The sequence below is a fragment of the Daphnia magna genome, unplaced genomic scaffold (genome assembly GCF_020631705.1).
Source record: "Daphnia magna isolate NIES unplaced genomic scaffold, ASM2063170v1.1 Dm_contigs066, whole genome shotgun sequence".
Taxonomy (NCBI): Eukaryota; Metazoa; Arthropoda; class Branchiopoda; order Diplostraca; family Daphniidae; genus Daphnia; species Daphnia magna.
The window spans coordinates 377,158-397,766 of record NW_025533119.1 but is presented as its reverse complement, the minus strand read 5'-3'; the positions used below and the strand labels follow the sequence as shown (position 1 = coordinate 397,766).

The window sequence follows — 20,609 nt, the reverse complement described above, 5'->3', positions numbered from 1 at the left end:
TCAAAATGAACGAAATAGCCGAATCAGCAGTCGTGTGGTTGAAACGTCCAATGCTCCGATTAATTCGTGGAAGGCACTGCCCACTTGTCACTGTCTTAAAGTCTTTCAATTCCTTTTGAAATGTATGAGTAGCCAGTGTGAAGTCACCGTCAAAATCTTTTAGTTGCACGACGTCTTCTCTTCGGTGTGAGCCGCAAAGATACGCCCTGGCCGTACGCTGCTCCGTCTTTGCCTTTTTAGAACGGACAATTGTGTGAATCAGTGGAAGGGTGAGGACATGTCGCGATTGGTCAATTAACTTTGCCATTGATTTAGTAATCGACACTTGTGTTGCTGGTCCACACAGAAGAACAGCTATTTTTGAAATGAAGAATTTGTATATCTTGGCAACACTAATTTGCATGACATGATTTGCTTTTGACTCTTCTTCCCAGTTACTTATGTTAGATCTAACATCGGCTGCCGATAACAACTTTCTCAAGGACGAACTCTTTTTGAGTTCAAAAGCAGCAAATAAATCAACTAGGGAAGTTATTGGTCTCATTGGGCTAGCTGTATCCGCATCATTCATGTAATCCACTTCACTTCCTTCTTTGCCGGACAGCAAAACGTGCTGTTGGCGGCGCGGAACTCTATTTGGCGATAAAATTCGTATTTTTTTTCTTGGCGGATCGGAGCTGCCATCCTTACTACTGTATCGGCCTCTTTTACGACTAATTTTTTCTTCAATAGATCGTCCATCGTGGTCACACTGGCACCTCGAACAACGGTTGCATGTGGAACATGACTTTACGCGACACCGGCACATAGACATGTTAGCGAGATTTATCAAAGTAGTGTACTGAAGCTTCTGCACCTTTTCTACATGGGAAAAACGTTTCAAAACCAAGTTAATTGTTGACATTAAATTTAATTAACGTGACATAAGGGATTATGAATAACTATTTTTCAAAAATAAAAAAGCTTTTTCTCAAAAATTCTAAAAAGCTAATGGTTAGACGTGGATGAATAGAAGTCTCAACAATAATATTTACCTGCCGAATTCATTTAAAATGTGTTCTTGTTAGTTGTCATAGCCCAACAGCCACTGCTTCCGTTGATTTCATCTATTATAGATGTAGTGGAAATAAAGCATTAGCTAATGGTTAGACGTGGATGAATAGAAGTCTCAACAATAATATTTACCTGCCGAATTCATTTAAAATGTGTTCTTCTTAGTTGTCACAGCCCAACGGCCACTGTCGCTGTTGATGTATTCTATTACAGGAAATGGACATATGGGATTAGCTACTGATTACATGCATAGAGCAACGTGTAAATACAATAACAAACACAATATTTACCTGGCGAATTCATTTCCAAATCCTCCATCCTCTGTAGTTCAGCATCAACTTCCAAAGCTGAACGCATAATAGCCATATGGTGGTGAATTACGGCACTGATTTCAACAGGACTTCTTTCATCTTTCTCGTCTATAAAATAGTCGTTCAGCGTTTCCCTGTACAAAATGCCTTTTGATGTTTCCTCAATAAGTTCCCAATGCATTTCGGTGTTTACTGTGTTCGCACGGTCCCAAACGTCAACTGCAGACGAAATTAAATTATGCATCGCGAAAACGTTCGCAATCGATATCCAACTGTCAGTTATCGATTACTATCATACTTGAAGCCCCAGGTGCAGAGAAATCGTAGCTTCGGTAGTAATCCGTCAGGAGCGCGAGGGAGGTGTTAAAAAAATGGCTGCTACGCTGGGTGGGAAACTGGCCAAATGAGCCCTTTACTAGATTGCAAATAACTCGGCCAATCAAATCCGGAAAAAGATTTCCTTTCGGATTTCCATTGAGGGATGGCCAAGCAAACTTTTGGTACAATTAATTTTTTTTAAACGCTTCTCTTTTTCTCAAAAAGCGATACCAAAGACCCAAATTTCAAAAATTTGAAAAAACCCTAACTTTAACATGAAATATCTCCCGAACGGCAGGGAATTTTAGAATTCTGAAAAAGCAGGAAAATCCGGAGTAAAAAAATGGATAGGCCTGTATTTTTTTTAGAATTTTACATCCTATAGCGGAATAAGAAAAAAACGTGGTCCATGAATTTGGTGCACTTGAGTGGTGGATTGCTTGTTAAATATTTTGAAGAAAAGGTTTGTTATCTTGAACGCTAAGGGGCATAGGCGTTCAATTCTGGGGGAAAATGATTTAAGTTTGAAAAAAAGAAAAGTTTGTAATTGAGTGCCAGATGGCGTAGGCGTTCACTTCTGATGAAAAATTGTTTGAATTTGAAAAAGGAAGAAAGGTTTGTAAATCTGAATGCCAGATGGCGTATGCTTTCAGTTAGAATAAAAATTTGAAATAATTTTTAAAGAAAAGAAATATTTAAAATTTCGAGTGTCACCACCCTACTCGAAAGTTCAGAAAAATTGGTGATGCCTATCTCTAGATATGTTAGAAAGGTTTTTTTTTGTGGATTGCAGTTGTTTAATTGCTCTCCAAATTGAATGAGAAAGAAAGAAATAAATGGCAATAGTGTTTTTTTTTATTAATTTATTTTTTGGGGAAAGCATTCACAAGGACAACTTGGTCTCCGTCACCTAGGCAAACCCTTTGGTTCTTCATATGAGCCATACGGTTGTCCTAGGCCAACCTTTTTAAATGCCTATTTACAAGGGATCACGGGATGCCATTTTCTTTTGTTTTAAGCAGACAATCAGCTGGTTGATGTTTGTTTTTTTTTCTTTAAATGTTTTTTTTTCGCTATACCTGGAATCGATAAAACTAAAAAAAAATGTGTGAAATTGGGAATTTTTTCCTTTTTAATATTTTTAAATAAAATTCACCGAGTAGATAGCCCTTATTATTACCTATCGATTGCCGTAAAATTCGTGTGAATCCACTTAAACTTAGACCGTTAATATATAATTAATTATTTTATTTTATGATATTTTGGGAGGGGTGGGTAGGGGAGGCAGAGTTGCCGTGATCGAACTCAATTTTTGATCGAGATCAAACTCAAACTCAAAAATTGATCGATCGCTCAACTCATTTAAGAATGAGTTTGATCGCGATCAAACTAAAAATTTTTGATCGAACTCAAACTCAATTTTTCAATCAATATTTCTTACTGCACGCCATCTAGTAATAGTAAATATAATTAAGTTCCAAGAATGTTACTATTGTGGCGGTACGGGATAGTATCGATATAAGTAAAAATAAGGAAATTAACAAAAGAAAACGGTTTGAGTCTTAAATGAAAGCTCAAAGAACAAATATCTGTATAAATTTTACATTGTGTTTATTTTATTGACTGATAGATGGCGCAGGAAATTAATCGCGACGATAAGTTTGATCGAACTCAAACTCATTGCCAGTTGAGTTTGATCGAACTCAAAAAAATTTATCGCACGGCAAGTCTGAGGGGAGGGACCAAAAAAAAATATTTGGTACGTTTTTTTAGTATTCATATACACCAAACTAAACAGAAAATATGTTTTTGAGATTCTTTATTATCTCTAGAATGTTTTGATATGATAGTTTACTTCGCTTTTGATAGCTTAAGAACCAAAAATTACAAATAAAATTTACTCCTCTCCCTTCCCCGACATCCATTGCGGTGGCCATTTTTATGACACACCTAGGTCAAATTTAAATTCTGGTTTTACTTATTATTTTGCAAATGTTTTAAATAACCAGGAATGTTCTATGTAAACACAAATACCTTTTAAAGAGAATCTCAGTGTATTCTAAAAAGTAAATAGCAAGAGTCTTACTCAAAAACCACACAAAACTAATTCAACGAGTGAAACAAACAAATTGTTTTGATTATTTTATTATTTAAATGGATTGATACATTGGAAAATAACTAATTAGATTTAAAAGGTATGTCATTAATTGTATAGTAGGCTTGGAAAGTTGCTTTCCAACTGACTGTTCAGTTGCTGGTTGTTTTCCCGTTTTCAAACCAGTGGGATTCCGATACCTGGAAAGGGAAAAAAAAGGGATGTCAGGGCTATAACATTCAAATATTGTTAAATTAGTTACCTGTTTGATTAGTCTGTAAATTTTTCAAATAATGCCCCAATGGTTTACTTTCTGTATCCAACAGTGTAATTTTCATCATGGATGGAAAACGCAGCCAACACACTGAAAGGAAATTTAAAGCTATGACTGAAATCACACTGTAAGACATTTAGGCATTTTATTAAACCTACATAAAATTTGTTGAATGATAATAAATTAATTATATTACCTAGAAATTAACAAAATATTCTTACTTCTAAGGTAAAATTGTTTCAATGTTGTCTACGAATTAAACACAGCAAGTTGTTTTTTAATTTAAAAGGTGTATTCTAATTACAAATATACACACATATTTTTTTAAATATTGTCATAATGATTGTATTTGAACAAGCACAAATGAATACAACAAGTGATGACTTAAATCTAAACAATGGTTTTACTTAAACAAAAAGAGGAATAACCATTACCAAAAATTGGAGAAGTGTTTGAAGACCTCTAGGGAAACCAGGGAACTCCTCTAAGGGAGCTCAGCTCTGTGAGCTCACCCGATGGAGACTCATCTAACGCAGATTCGGGGCAGCGTTTTATACCGTCGGGTGAATTACTACCCTTCCGGACTGCGTATCTGTGTATCTTTCTTAGAGCGGACTTCTCCCGATAATTTCTTCACCACGATCGAAGCGTTGTCCAAGGAGCGGATTACTCATCTCTGCGAAGAGATAACCAATCTCCCTTTTCACCCACGACAATATCACAAACACAAATAAAACTTACGTAAAAACAAAATTAACATTTAGATAACGTTTAAAAATAAAACATTTAATGAAAAAACAAAACAAAAATCAACCAGCTGATTGTTTGCTTTAAAAAAAGAACGTGGCATCCCGTGATCCGTAAAAAGGCATTGAAAGTATGGCTCATATGAAGGGCCAAAGGGTTGGCCTAGGTGACAGAGACCAAGTGGCACAAGAATCTGTAAAGATCGATAAGATCGTTTGGATCGGCATCGACTATAATTACGTCTTCCCTTTATTTCTCTTTCTCTTATTCTTTCTTATCTTTTTTTTTTCTTTTCGACCGGTATCTTGATCGTTTTGATCACCGGGGTGGGATCCGGGTTCGGTTTGTCTAAGATACTTGTGGGGCGGCATTTGGTCCGGGTGTCAGATGGAATTGGCGACATCGGGGCGTCGTGTGGGATGTTCAGCGGCTTATGCCAACCATGGCGATAAAGCACGTGGTGGTAGGGTTATACCCAAATCCGGGTGGAAGAATTGGTTCCGGCTCTTCTTTTGGGAATAGCTTGATCCGGTCGGGTTCCTGTACGGCTGCGCTGGTTGATGGCCTGTTTGGAGTAGGCGAGGTGCTTACTCCTTTCCCTTTCACTTCGGTTGGTTTATACCGGATATCACCCGAGTATTTTGGAGTTAGGGCCTCCTTTAACTCCGATAGTGGTATATGCTTCACCAAGTTTGGGAAGAGGGAATCCAGAGGGATGTGGTGGTTACCGGGCCTTCCGGGTTAGCTGCAGCGGCTGCTTTGGCATGACGATTGAATTCTTGAATCTGACGCCGTCTTTCCGGGGAATTTCGAAATTGCCTCGGGAGTCTATGCCCTGTCGACGGCCCCTCCAAGCCCGCACCCTTCCTCTGCGCCCCTTTAATTTCTTACCCCCCTAATTTTCGTAGTGGTTTTGGAGACCTGTGGTACTCCGCTAAAGCGGAGAATAACAGAGAGAAAAAAAAATTATGGAACAGTTAACCTCAATGATTTAATTATTTAAACACGATTGGCACTGAAAAGTAACAATCTAAATTTAAAACATACATCATGAATTGTGTGCTGTAGAGAAGCATTTTCCTCGTTTTCATTGCCAGTGGAATTCCGATACCTGGACTAGGAAAATAAGAGAGTAATATTAGGGCTGTAGCATTTTAAATTTCTAAAATGAGTTACCTCATTGATAAGTGTGTTGATTTTTTTGGTAATGTCACAATGATTAACCTTCTACATCAAAGTGCATAACTTCCACCGTAGATTGAAAACGCATCCGAAACCCTAAATTAAAATAAAACCTTGGCATAAACTAACACTAAAGAACGTTTTGGCATTTCCGTAGACATAAATAAATTAGTGTTATGCAATAGAATTCATTAAACTATCTATCAAGTAACAACTAACAAATTTATTCTACTTTTAATACCAAATGGATTTCTTAGATCGTAAGAAACTAAAAACCACTTTTGTTCATTAATAAATTAAAATCTATTTGGTAAAATCAAATGGAATTTTGAAAAGAAAAACACAAATAAAAAATTACGTAAAACCAAAATCCACATTTAAATTAATTTTCAAAACACCTACACATCATCGTTGACATCTACTATTGAGAAAATAGCAAATAAATAGTAATTTCATGTCATGTATTGAAATTTCATATGAAAACCATAAGACAATTAGAGCAAAAGATATGAAATTCTATTTCTTTTGTTTATACCTGCTGCAGTGCCTAAATCAAGCTCCATTTACCTTCATCCTCATCATTTTGTTCCATATCTTCGTCCCACTGGTCCTCTTCCTCATCTTCACGACATTGTATGATGAAATTATGAAGACAACATGCAGTCAAAATTACATCTGGCATGCGATGCAACGATAGGAAGTCTAAATACCGAAGTCGTCTCCATTTGGTTTTAAAAGGGAAAACGCACATGCGACGGAAGATCGGTTGTGGGAGGCCAGGTATAAGAGATTGGGTGGCGATAAAGGTGGTAATATGCAAGCGGTTCACCGATACATTTTGTAGTTGGCGAAAAAGACTGACACTACAGCCCATGGCTGTGCCTTCAAGTTGGTGGTACCACGATGAATTTTGGAAGTGACAAATATTATTTTCAAGGATCTTCCGTAGAATTTTTCAAAGAGAAAAGTTTTTAGGGGTGGTAAAAGATGATTTTTCTTGCACCACTCACAAAAAATCAAAATTTTTCTCGTAAAAAACTCTACTAGCTTTCAAACCTTCCTCCCAAGGTATAGATGGGTATAGACTACATCAACAGAAAACAAAAAAGCCTCTTTGGGCAGATTTATTAACTTGCTGATGTTATTGTCAGCTACCTGAGTTAGCAAGGTACCCGAAGGGAACTTTTTTGTTTTTTGTTTAGTTTTTATTTTAGGGATGTTTTAAAAAAAATGTTTTTTTGTTCAAGTTTACAGTGAAAGTCAGCTTCTGATTTGAATGAAGAAATTCAGTAAGTAATGGGGATAGGTTTATCTTTTTTATTGAATTAAGACGATTGTTGTTTTTGAAGACTGATTTCTTGTTTTCAAAAATTTTTTTGTGAATTGGGAAAAGCAAACATTTTCTAGTGAAAGTTTGTGGAAATATTAAGCAGAGAGAAAATGTGGAGCAACGAGTTAAGTCATCGATAAATTTATGAATTATTTTCTTGAAGGTAAGAAGAGCAATAATTTTTCTTTGCAGGTTTTGACGAGCTTGGATTAATTTTGGACATTGCTTGAACATGATGGTTTTGTTTCAGGTTGGTCCTCTTCATCTTTCGAGTCTTCATCTGTGTCACTGTTTAGGGTGTTGTCAAGCCAGTCATCCATGAGTGCTGGGAGTATTCCCTTGTTTCTCGGATTGATCTAGGTGGTGAAAACCAGTGATGTTAGTGATTTAAAAATGTTTTTTTTTAATCAGCTATGTTGCTCACCATCAAACTTGAATCTTCATACAGCTTGGTCTTGATGATCTTGGGCAGTATTTCCAAGATCTGTACTTCACGGATGGCAACTACAGTTTGGTTTTTTTTTAGTTCATCTTTGATGGTAGCATCATTCAACATCCAATGGATGTCGTTGACGAGGATCTGGTAATAATTAAGTGTTTGAAAATGGAAGTGTAATTTGAAAATTTTATGAAAGTTACCTTGATGTCGGAATTGTGTGGTCGGATCACTATGGATTGCTGTTCCGAGTCGAGAGATATATCGCATATCAATCCGTAGACATCTTGGGTTAAAAGGAAAGTATAATTATTTGGTTTTAGGGAGAATTGGAGTGAAAATGTTCTTACCAGTTACAGTTCCTGTTGAGTCTGATGAGAGAGATTCCAATTCCTGGAATTGGAAACGTAGATTGGCAAATGCGTCTTTCGCCTTTTGGTCCATTTTGACGATGTCAATATGCGATTTTTCGTTGATGTAGATTTTAAAGGGATGCGATAAACGAGTGTATTGTTTGGAACGGTCTTCAACTTTTTTCACAGCACACGTCGTTAATTTGAAGATAGTGTCGACCTTTTTAAAAGAAAAACGTGATTATTTTTTTTTTTGCTTATTTCTTTAACATGTGTTTTGTTATTACCTTAAGGTTGTCGACCCATTTTGCTGAATTATCTCGCCAGGCCTCGACGCGAATTGCGCCAGTCTCGTCGACGAACACGAGATTGAGTGTGTTGACTTTTTCGGTTTTCATCGGTACGGGTTTGACAAAAGAACGAACGAGGCGAGCAGTTAGCGTCCAACTGGGACAAGATAAAAAAAAAGAAGTGATGGTTAGTATGAGATGATGAGCTGTTGGGATGGAAAGGGATTATTTACTTTTGACACGAAGTATTCAGTTCAGAAATGGTTTTCGGGCCGAAAAGACTTTTGGCTTCTTCGTTTTCTTTTTAAAAGCTTTTTTTAGTGGTGATGGTTTTTTTTGTTTCTTCTAAGCTGGCCGTTTAGTGGTGGTTTCTGTACTTTTGGAAGCCATCTTCTTACCGTGTTGGAATTGGGACTGAGGCAGATTGGAATTGAGTTTTTCTTTGTATAGCTTTGAGTTGGCTGTTTGGACTTTGGTTACAAGTGGTCGTTTCTGAATCCTTTATGGGTACTAAGAAATGCGAGGTCACAAAAACTGTCGTTGATTTGTCGTTATTTTGTTTGGTTTTTCTTAATGGGAATCAGTTTTTGTGATTAAGTGTAGACTGATTTGTGGTTTCGTGATTGTGTGTGCGTTGTAGTTTGTGTGCCGACAAAATTTTGTTCTGGATTTTACAGGGTGGCGTTTGGTGTTTTCTTATTGTTTTGACATTTCATTCGGATGTGTGGTGTGTTTATGTGTGATCTGCTGAGAGTGTGTGTTTTACGGTGCTCAGCAGTGTGACAATTGTAATTACGGGCTGAATGTGTGATTTACCAGTGTGGATTATCAAATGATATAGTTGATTTAAATGCATTTTTAAAGGAATCATTTGTGTTTTATTGTTTTATTGTCTTGTTATGAGTTTTCTTAGTGTAGATATGATATCGAAATAGTTTGTGAATTGAAAACAGACAATAAAAGAAATATTAATCAGATTCTAGGCGAGCGAGGGTTGCTATTTCTATGAGGCGAAGGCGATTCATTTCTGTCATGACGTCTGTTCGGGGTTTATATTTTTTCAGGTCTGCTTCTAAGAGAATTAGTAGAAAGAGACCGTTAAGTGTTCTAACGCGAGACAGGATAACGTAAATCCATCCACTGCGGCCGGTTTTGTGGATTCTTGATAGAGCTCCTAGAATGACGGCGTCTAACGTTCTGCCTTGGATTTTATGTCCAGTTAAAACAAGTGCTGAGACACACGTGAATTGAGTGACTTTGACCTTGAAAGAAGACCCGTTTGCTCCTAATTTACATTTTACGCTTTGATAGATGGATGTGATTGGGAAGCAACTGACCGGAAGAGTTGCGAAGGAAGTCACTTCTCGTTGTAAAGGGGAGGAGTGTTTGAAAATCGCGGAGGTGACCTCGGTAGCGTAGACGGCGTGGCATTGATTGCCGTTTTCAACATTGGCGATGCGGATTTGTGCGTCGGGCGCGAGGATGATGTCGTACAATTTGGCTACAGTTTCGTTGGCAATGCCTCGTGTGACGTCGACGTTGGTCCCCATCATATAAGATGCGCCTATGGCGCAATATAAATCGGATACGGTCTTCATCTCTTTGGCGGCTATTCATTGAGCGTAGGCGATTTGTGGCGGTTGCACAATTTGATGGCCTTCTGCTCGTGTCACTTTGGCTTGGATGAGAAGAATTTCACGACCGCGCCAGTCCAAATCAGTCGGAAAGATTCGCGGGAGATTGGACAGCATGTGAGATTCGCAATAGCGTATCCCATTTTCTCGTGTGATGTTTTCAGGAACGGCGGCGATTGTTTCCGGTGGCGGTTGGAGCTGAACTGCTAATGGATGAGATTGAACGTAACGACTGTTGACATCATCGATGTCTTGTTGCGTTGGCTGGTTGATTCGCCATCGTTCCTGTGAAGCAGCCCAACGCTGATCTTTTTGACGGTGATTCTCTTCGAGTTCGATAGTGTCTGAAGTGAGAGTGAGCCATTTTTCTCGGCCTCACATCGCCGCCATGGCGTGATCGTTGCGCTCGTTTTGGTATCTTGCCGCTGGTTTGTAGATGGAACTGCCTACTGGAGGCAATTGGTAGAAGTCGCCAAAATAAATCATATGGAGACCACCGAATGGTAATTGATTATTAGCCTTTAAGAGTCGTAACCGGGAGTCCAGGAGATCGTACAGATCCGCCTTGACCATACTAAATTCGTCGATAAGCATCACCCCCACTTCTGACCATGCGGTTATCATTTCGGATGACGGTGGTTTAGGTGTCATCAGAGGCTGGATGCCAAGTGCGCCGTGAATGGTGCAGCCACCGATGAGGACAGCAGCTACACCGGAAGAGGCGGTGACGACGACGGAAGTGGTTGAATGCCATCGGCGTGAAAAGTCGACGAAAGCGTTGACACGCGATTTCCCAGTGCCACCCGAACCTCCGAGATACATGATGAGCTGTCCGTCTTTGGGTAAGATTTTTTTCAGTTTCATTTTGATGTCACTGGAAATTCTTTTCGTGATGGCTGTTTGCTCTCTTGAATTAATGGCGTTGGCTACGTGTTGCAGTAGCGCTGCGCCGGCTAGGATAAACGCTTTATGGTGCTTGCTGTTGAGGGTCCAGTGCTTAGTGTTCCGTCAACGTTGGGAAATTAGCATCGGAAATCTCGGGTTCTTTGACGTCGTTTAGGGTCCGAGTGTGTTTGGCGACTTGAAGTGCGCGGTCCAGATTTTGCAGTAAATCAATTCGAGTTCCTTTTGGTTGGTCTAGAATTATGTCGTTATTTTCGTCGTTGTTAACGATGTCCCCGATTTTAGCTCTGTTGGGCAGTTGAAATTTCTTTCTGATGGTTGATTGACGGAGATCACCGACAGCTTTTGCTGCATTCAATGGATTTACTGATTGACGTGTCACAGTTGGAGCGAGTTGAAGGGGGTTTTGAGACAAACTGACGAGTTTAGCAACGGAAGGATCTCGCAGAGTGTCTTGGAATTGGTTGGTGCTAGTAGCGGGTTGGTTAAGTTGCTCTTGCACGTCGAGGAGGTCGACGGCGTCGTTGTCGAGATCGTCCGGTTTTCCGGCGACATTTTCACTGGGACGGTGAAAGTGTGCTTCATTTTCAGCGTCGTTTCCGGATCGACAGAAGCTTTCATAAAAATTCTGGATGTTGTGTAGTATTGCCATGGTAGTTGAGTTGCGTTCGATTTCTTCTTTTCCTTTTAAGTAAGACGCCCACCAACTGTCCCCTTCTTTTTGTAAATCGGAAAGAGTGCGATACGAGACGAACATGATTAACACGCCCTGAGCGTATAATTCTCGCTTTGCGTCACGTGTTTCAATCATGCTGTCTTTTTCGTTATCTAAATCAAGAATATCAGGCAATCTTTTGGCTGAATATTTCGGCCATCGATGACGATATCGTTCGCGATGCCCATGAGTTGCATAGAGAGGGTGAGAGGGTTGAAAACGATGTTGAGTCCGGTGACTGCTGGTGCCGTTTTTGTTGTTGTCGTCGTCTGGGAGAACACGGCCGTCTTCGTCTGACATATTATCGTCATCTTTTCTCTGCTTAGTTGATTTACTAAAAAGGCATTGTTCTTGAGTCGCCACGAATACCCACATGTTCATGAGTGAGAAAGACGGACCATCGGTAGTTCGATAAACGTAATCGAAAACTGCGGCCATAATTATTCCGTTCTTGTTGATTGAAGCGTTCAAATGACTTCCGTTGAGAAATGCTAATGCCTGCTGCAGAAGCAGTGGGGCAGTATCATGAGACATTTCAAAAAGATGATTTCCTCTGGCTAGAAAAGCTGCCAAAGGGGCTCCGATCGTTTCACCGTTAGTTGACGCTCTTGTAGCGACAAGTAATCGGCTGTAACCTATAGACCAATCGGATCGTTCCGTCGTCGCGGAACTGTTACTGCCATTCATTTCTTCTGGATTGGATCTTGCTTTTGCGGCGTTCAATTTGTCTTCGTACGCGTTGAGCGCACGAAAGAGTTCCACTAGAGCCTTCTCATTTTCTTTTGTATGTTTGGTTGTGTAACAACCGTAATACATACTTATGAGTTGATTGAGGACGTATCGGGTGCAATTGTTGCATTTGAGAACGGCGAGGACGGCCAAGTTGCAATCGGTCAGAAACATGAATATTGCTCGTCTTTGGATTTGAAGATTAATTTTGATTATCTCCTTTGGTGATGATTCGTTGGCCTTGTCTGGTATTTTTTCGTTGTATTCGGGTGTGGCATGAGTCGTCGATTCACCGTGGGGACAGTGGTAACGACATTGCTCTTGCCGAATTTTGAAACAACTAGCGCGGTGGCGCCAGTCATGAATGTTGACTAAATCATGAATGATGGCAACATCCAAAATCCAACAATCTAGTTGATGCGTGTCTTCAATCTGTGGTTTAGATCGTAAACCTACCCACATTAGGTCCAAAATTTGTTGTTTGTTTGGTTTGGATTTTTTATGGCAACGCATGTAACCGTGTTCAAAGGCCATTTGAATGCGATCACTGCACGTCGATTTGATGTTGCAAACGGAACACTGTAGAGCTTCCAGCTCACCTTCATCTTTGGTCGGACGCGATCGCATTATTGTCAACATTTCTTGATCAATGAGCTCCCTTTGACCGATACAATCAGGATTATTACATGCTGTGAGCATTTGCATTTCCGGAGCGGGCAGTTGAAGTTCACCCACAGAGTAGCTATCAAGGTTTCTTTCGAGTTTTTCGAGAATACTTTTCAAATGGGATTCTTCTGATTCATTTTCAGTAGTCAGCAATTCACCAATTGATGATGGACGTACAGTAGCCTCACAGTTTTCTTCGGGAATAAGCTCAATTCGTTCAGCGTTGAAGAAATCCTTGTTGATAGCTTCTTGCAGCTGTTCTTTAAGATTAACGTGGCCGTATATCCAAATAAGAAAATGCGCGTGAAGAGTCAATCGTGATTGCTCCTCGATCACCCTCAAATAGGCTTTGCAGATTCCGAAAAGTCCACCCAATTTTTTGGGTTGTCCCATTTTTTTACACCAACCAACGATGTGCTCAACAATGTCGTCGAGAATGTTTTCGAAATGATGCGCAGCCGCTACGGGGCAATCGGCTAGAAGGTTGAAACGGAATTCTTCTGATGGAGTTATTCTTTCATGAGCCAGCGATTTTTCCGGTCCGAGGGCGTAATAGACAATTTTGAGTGTTTTCGTGTCGTCAGGACTTACTGTGAACCAAATTTGAGCTGGTCCAAGTATATTGTGGGCAGCGTAAACGTCTTGGCGGTTTCGCATAGCTGCAGCTTGCGAGTGCTGCATCGGCTGGTTAGAAATGTTGATGCTGTTGAAAAATTCCAAACTGACGCCGTCGACGTCGGAAGGAGCTAGCGGCAAACGAACTCCCCTAGCCGCTGCTTCAGCACAAGCTTTTTGAAATTCTCCCACTTTTTTCAAGGCACGGGTTGAAATTCTCCCGAATAGTTCACCTTTAGAAACTGCACCCTCCGACGAATTTTCTCGCGATGGCAGTTTTGATCGGATGAACGCTTTGCTGGCCACTTCTTGACGAGTTGTCATGTCGTATAGCGGCAACAAAAAGTCGACATGCTGGAATTGGCAAGTGCTTAGATTTAACAGGTACGACAAATAGGCTTTGCGGGATATGCGATATTTTCGTTTTTCTCCGAAACCACCACGGCCGAACGGGAAAAGGTCCGGGTAATGTTTTTCTAAATAATCTTCATCTGACTCAGAAGCGAACACTGTAGACGGTCGGACGACAAACGTGTTCGCTTCGTCAGCACTTGCTTGAACGGTTCCGTCAGATGCAACAGCAGTACGCAAAGATAGGGAAGCACCTGAACTAGACTGCAGTAAGTTGGAAGCCATTTCATGAATATTTACATCGGTAGTTTGAGTGGCACCGACAGTGATGGTGGAAGAAAGCGGAACAACGTTTTCATCCTCTTCTCGTGATCGAAGTAAAGACGATCCGTCGCAAAATTCGTCAGAAACGGTATTAAATTGATCAAGGGAGACAGGAGTTGGATCTTCAGCATTACTTTTTTTCGCCTTTTTTGGCAAAGGTTCTTCGTCTATAACATACATTTCGGCTGAAACTTCTCCGCGTGGTAAATTGACTAAAATTTCGTTGTCGCATTCAATACCGGCCATCGGTTTGTTTCCGACGTGTCACCAAAATCCCAACGTCTTCTCGATCTTGTCCGGTTCAATTATATAGTCTTGTTTTGTGTTGGCCATTTTTGCTTTGGCTGCAGCCGACTTGTCCGAAGCAAATGGGCTTACAACTAGACATTTAACGGGGTCGTCTTTCGGATGCAGAGGAATTTTCGACCTCACGAGTGTTGTGTTCAGTTTTGTTGAATAGAGGTAACCGGTGAGCCGTGTACCACCCATTCCACTCGAAGACGAATACGACACCATTCTCCCAAACGATTGGATTGGTCTCAGCAAACTTAAAGTGCCGTATGTCATGTTCCGTAAGCATGGCGGCAGTTGCCCTATCCAGTTTCCTTGAGCAATAGCGAACTTAGGCGTAGTCCCTGCGCGAATGGATTTGAGACATCCAGATTTACAGATGTGTAGTTTGGGAACACAGCACAAATCACTTTGTTGTGTGCAATCGTCTCGGTGTAGTTCTAGACCTCTTGGTGATAATAAAAAATTCCGGAAACGCACCCCATCCTGGCGAAAATGTTGAGCCACACTAAACTGACTGCAAAGCTGGGGATGTAAAATTGCAGCATCGTTGGTTTTACCAGCAGGTTTCAGGAGAACTGTGAAAAACTTTGGAGGAAGATCGTTTACAGTGAATAGCGTCGTTTTGCTTTCCCGGCAAATTTGATCACACACTGTGCAAACGACCATCGTTTCATGATGAGATTGGTGGAGATTTTCTGTAATCAGTCTTAATGTTGAAGCAGAAAGAACGTCTGCTAAACCAATTTTGTCAAGATCGAGAAGTTCTTGATTGCTGAAAAAGTATTTATCTATTATAGATGAATGCAAAGATTGCACGAGTAATTTCTTTCATTTGGGGGCCATCTTTTTTAAACCATAAAATACAAAGTCATTTGGCAATGTTATTGACACGTAAACAATAAGTTGTATGTAGTCTAGTCAGATTCATGGCAATATTATTGACACGTAAACAATAATTTGTATGTCGTCTAGTTAGATTCAATGGGATATATCTACACGTGAAAACATATAATTTACCGGTAACACCGTGATGTAGTTTTCTTTTAACTTCGTCGGTTTTCCCCTTTTGTTTAGATAAATTTGGATCGTAATCAATTGAATTCATTGACACATCACATTCTGGCGGTAGTCTATATAATAAAATGTCGTTAAAAATAAAAAATGAAAATAATGAGTTCTAGTACAAAGTTATATCTAGTTGGAATAAATTTTGAATGGCTTGTTGAATGTCTATTCCAGCCATGTATGGCATGTATTCGCACGTATACGTGCGAATTTCAACTGAATTCAGTAAACCTGTGATAGGGAAACAGAATTAAGTAATTATATATAAAATCTGTAGGTAAAATTTGTAAATCTTTATGGAAAAATTTGTGAACCAATAAAGAAATATAATTATGTAATACCATCATCTATATAACTTGGATTGTAATCAATAGAATTCAATGACACATCACATTCTGGTGGTAGTCTATATAAAAAAATGTCGTTATAAAAATACAAAAGGAAAATAATGAGTTCTATTACAAAGATATACCTAGTTGGAATAAAGTTTGAATGACTTGTTGAATGTCTTTTCCGACCATACGTGTGAATAACAACTGATTTCAGTAAACCTGTGATAGGGAAACAGAATTAAGTAATATATAAAAAATCTGTAGGCAAAATTTGTAAATCTTTATGGAAGACTGTGGTGGACCAATAAAGAAATTATGTAATACCATCATCTATAGATTCCCTCGTTGTATCTTTATAGATTTCCTTCATTCCTATTAAAATAAAAATATTCTTTATTATTGATGGATTAAAACTTTAACATGCTGAATAGTAAGGTAATAAAAAGGTGTACAGTATCCTGCACAAAAATCCGAACACTGATTTAATTTTTTAAAGCCACCTATTGGCGGGGTAAAGGGTTTTTTGTTTGTTTTCCTTTAAGAGGTAGGGTAGACGGGGTGATGGACACATAGGGCAGGGTTGGGTAAGTCTAGAAATTTTTTTTTATGCCTTAAGGTATTACGCTTTAAGGCAAGTAACAGGTCGGGACATTTTTGCAACCCCCAGGGTGATGTGTTTTTTTTAAACGATAGTTGGAAATGTTGGATTTAGACTGTGTAATATTCCTTATCCAAAATAAATTACACAACTGCCTGTGCACATTTTTGTCAATGCCGATGGCATATGTGTAGAGCCTCTGATTGCGACGCCGGAGATCAGAGGGCTTTTCCTAATTCCAGGCTTCCTTTGGAAATTCCAAACGAGAAAGTATAGCATGTGCGGAAATTTCTGAAGACCAACCGATTCCTGATTTTTTCGAGGTTTTTCCGTCGACTGCTAGTCAACAAGCAGTATTAACATATCCTTCGAGAAAAAAACTGTGTAGTGAGTTAGTGACACCAATGTATTATCGTGCTGCAGAAACATGAACATGTCTCTGTTTAAGAAAAAATACAAACAATGTCAAAGAGTCACTTGTGCTTAATATCAGGGTTCAGCACAACATTGTCATGTAAGATGTCAATTATTTCATTCCTTTTCGCAACACCTGATTGAAGGCTGAACCAATCATCAGCAATTTCATAAATATCTTCATGTTCAATATTGTCACACGAGTTGTATTGGGACAAGAACAAACAAATACAACAAGTGATGACTTAAATTCTAAACAATGGTTTAACTCAAACAAAAGGGCTAACCATTACCAAAAGTTGGAGAAGCGTCTGAAGAACTCTAGGGAAACCAGGGAACTTGTCTTTTACCGAATTTTACACTTGCATTTATACTGCTATGCTAATTACGCCCCTTCCGGAGCGCATGTCTCCGTATCTACTTCTAGCACTGATTATCTGCAATGATTCATTCCCACGGTCGCAGCGTAGTTCAATGAGCGGGTGAATCATCTCTGTAAAGAGATAAACATTTACCCCTTTTCACCCGCGACAGGTCCCCCTTCTTTAAGACAGGCGACCCGACTGTACTTATCTACCTGCGATAAAGCATGAAGGTTACCCTTGTTAACACTAACTATAACACCAATGTAAAAGAAATGGAACTGATAGGCAATGATTGTGATCCTCGAAGGTTATTGAAACTGCATAAAAATCGGGCACAGCCTTTCTGCTGGCACAGTTCATTTTCAGTTTTGGTGTGATACAGGTCTTTCAAGATGTTCACCCTTTCCGATGTATTGTCCGACTGGCGGTATTTTGACGTTGCCGTTGTGCGCTTCGCTGAGATTGCCTTCCGTAATCCTGTGAGCCGGTACCGTCGCCTGAATGTAAGTGATCGGAGGCTGTTTGCCACACTCCTAAACGATGCTAAGGTTACGGGTACCTCTTTGGATTTTACACCGTTTTCAGGGGAAGTTTGGGAATTGGACTTCTATTACAGGTATGTTTCCCTTTGTGTTCTAGGAAATTTCTTCATCATAATTTTAACTTTTTTTGTTTTTTTTTTTTTTTTTTTTTCTTCCTTCTTTTAGTACGTATCCCGGCTACGCGAAGTATCGCGATTTTTATTCCCACAACTATGCTAGACTTCTGTGGTGGCTTGAGTCAGGTGAGGATGTTTATCATCCGTCCCCCGACGTTCCGACTTCCATTCAGAGGTTTTGTTCTCCACGGTGGAGGCTCGGCTGGCAGCCCGACTGGTCGCGCTGGAAGTTTTGAACCTCTGGGGGAGAATCCGGAATCTGAAGCCTTATAATTTTTTCCTTTGTCAATTGCAATCCGGTATTCCCTTTTTGAATTTTCAATACATTTTTTAACACAACTCTTCTCTTTTCTTGTTTCTACGCTAGAGGGCATCATAGGCTAAGTTTGACACAATGGTACATGATTACTATAGGTGCATAATAACTACGGGAGGTGAATTATTGTTTTACAGGTTCTGCATTTCCAACTCTTCCCTCCCGCGGTCTTCGGGTGGTAGGCTGACCACATCGTGCTGTTCGTGAGCAGCTAACCTTGCACTAAGTAGGTAAAATTTATAACCCAAAAATGTGATTCCCATACTTAATACTACAGCTATTATTATTAATTCATATGGGTATCGGGCAGAAGATGTCTCCATCTGTTTATCCACTTTGGTCACAAGGTTGTGAATTTGTTCCCCCGTCATTTCAGCAGCTAACCTGGCGCGGTCATTCCGTTGAAGTAATTCACTAATGATGTCTATCGAACTCGTGTTCTCCCGCGGAATTTCGATGATGACGTGCTTCCCGCTGCTGTTACTGGTTGGGTCCTGAGAAAAAACGTTGACAGATGGCAGCACCGCCGCTTGAAGGTTCGGGGCTTCTATGCTTCCCTCCATGCTGGCTGGGAAGACCCAATCTTCTGTTCTCGCCGTACAACCCAAAGGTACTTCAAATATTCCAACCGCTGGTAATGTTAGCGTTCTTAGGGGCGGTTGTCCAACATTGGGTGGACATGAGAATACTATGTCGTGTGGTTTCGTCGCCGAGAAGGCCCATTGATTTGCTCCAATGTATACGACTTCTGGACCTCGCCAATCTGCAAATTTTTTCCGGCACTGCGTCTTGATTCGAGGTACATCGTTCATGAATGCTGCTATGGCGCAGGACTTGCGAGCGTTCCGTTTGCTGATGCCCGTATGGAATTTACATAACGGTCGACCTATTTTACTGCACTCCCGGACGTCGTCTTTGGAGAGTTCCAGGAATGTTTCGAGGTCAGCTGCTACTGCAAGAAAGTTTGGTAAGTTGCTAAAGCTGACACTATGCGTTCCATTATCTGCAGCCCCCGGCAGGTTGATGATCTGAAACAGCTTATACTGTTGAGCATGATCGAAGATAGGGACCTGAATGAAGATCCTGAAATGATGTTCCAATGCTGCCACCGTGACTGTGGATTCACGATAAGCCACCCAAAGCTCATCGCTGGAAATTGACCATCCTCTAGGTAATTGTCGGTTGACATTTTTAATCACTGCGTTAAATCGTGCTGGGGAAACGATTTGAGGGGCTAAATGCCCGTTTGCTAATAGACTGAATCCTATGTTGAGGCTATCGGCAAGTTGGTGTAGCCATTGCAGGATTTGATTCAGCGCCTCAAACGTGTCGTCCAGCTGGAAGAAATACTCGAAATGGTCTAAGTCAAGCTCTTCTAGCTTTGTATTCCACTCTAATAATTGTGCGGTCACGCTTTGCAAGGACGCAAACTGTCCTCGGAGCTCTCTAATCAACTGAGAGTTGGCTCTGGATTCCCACAACGATTCGTTCAGAACGGTAGCTTGCTTGTCCATAATGTGTATCATTTCCTTTTGATTCAGTTTAACGTGTTGCACCTGACTGTTTAATTCTTCTAGGTCCTGCTGTGTTGAAACGCCAAAAAGCCATTTGAGAGCTGATCCACCTCCGTCGATGAGACTACGTCGGTTTCTTGGGTTGGTGTTTAAGGCTTCTTTCACGGTCGCGAATTGCTCGGTCACGCTCTCCAGTTCCTTCGAGAAACTTCGTAATTTGCTGAAAATTCTTTTGGCTGCTATTTTTGTGGTCGAGATCCTTGCTGTTTCCACTTGTCTGCCACTGCTTGTTGTTGGAGAATTTTCTGTTGCAAGTAAGCTATTGCTGCTCCAGCCGGCCCTAAATCGAGGTCAGTTACGATTGTCCATGCTGATTCACTGAAAGCGACATCTACATGTTCTTTAAAAATCGTGTTTTCTCTCAGGATCAGTGCCGTAACCATTGGTGGATTGAAGACCGTAAACAGGAGCATCAAGAATGGTACCAAGCAAGTTAGGTACCTAGCGGGTGGTCTTCTGTTACGGATGGGCCTTTGAGCTTGTGCTATTTCAGTTGAAGTGGAGGGCGCTACCACGACGCCATCTGCTGTGGGATGTTCGGTAACTGTTTCCTTGTCATCTGCTACCGCTTGAGGGCTGGTAACTGCTGGTACATCTTGTGATTCAATTTCTTGATCTTCCCTGTGTTCTTTTTCAGTGGTTTCTTCTAAATTGTTTGGAGCTATTT

At 40.4% G+C, this 20,609-nt stretch overlaps 2 protein-coding genes and 1 long non-coding RNA gene across 3 annotated transcripts; all 3 read right to left on the bottom strand.

Annotated features, from left to right (window-relative positions):
* Positions 1-946: 946 nt before the first annotated feature.
* LOC116932268 lies at positions 947-1,810 on the bottom strand. Its single transcript, XR_004399472.2, has 3 exons — positions 1,344-1,810; positions 1,186-1,257; positions 947-1,106 (listed from the first exon to the last, which is right to left on the bottom strand). It is a non-coding gene; the product is annotated as an uncharacterized LOC116932268 (long non-coding RNA).
* An 8,588-nt stretch (positions 1,811-10,398) lies between these two features.
* LOC116934201 lies at positions 10,399-14,893 on the bottom strand. The gene is given in 2 exon segments (XM_032941788.2): positions 10,399-11,023; positions 11,025-14,893. Coding segments are annotated over 2 exon segments (4,494 nt in total).
* A 537-nt stretch (positions 14,894-15,430) lies between these two features.
* LOC116934205 lies at positions 15,431-16,498 on the bottom strand. Its single transcript, XM_045180828.1, has 5 exons — positions 16,342-16,498; positions 16,158-16,236; positions 16,027-16,091; positions 15,805-15,916; positions 15,431-15,750 (listed from the first exon to the last, which is right to left on the bottom strand). The coding sequence occupies exons 1-5, from the start codon at positions 16,385-16,387 to the stop codon at positions 15,489-15,491; spliced, it is 564 nt and encodes a 187-aa protein (XP_045036763.1). The 5' UTR covers positions 16,388-16,498; the 3' UTR covers positions 15,431-15,488.
* Positions 16,499-20,609: the final 4,111 nt, after the last annotated feature.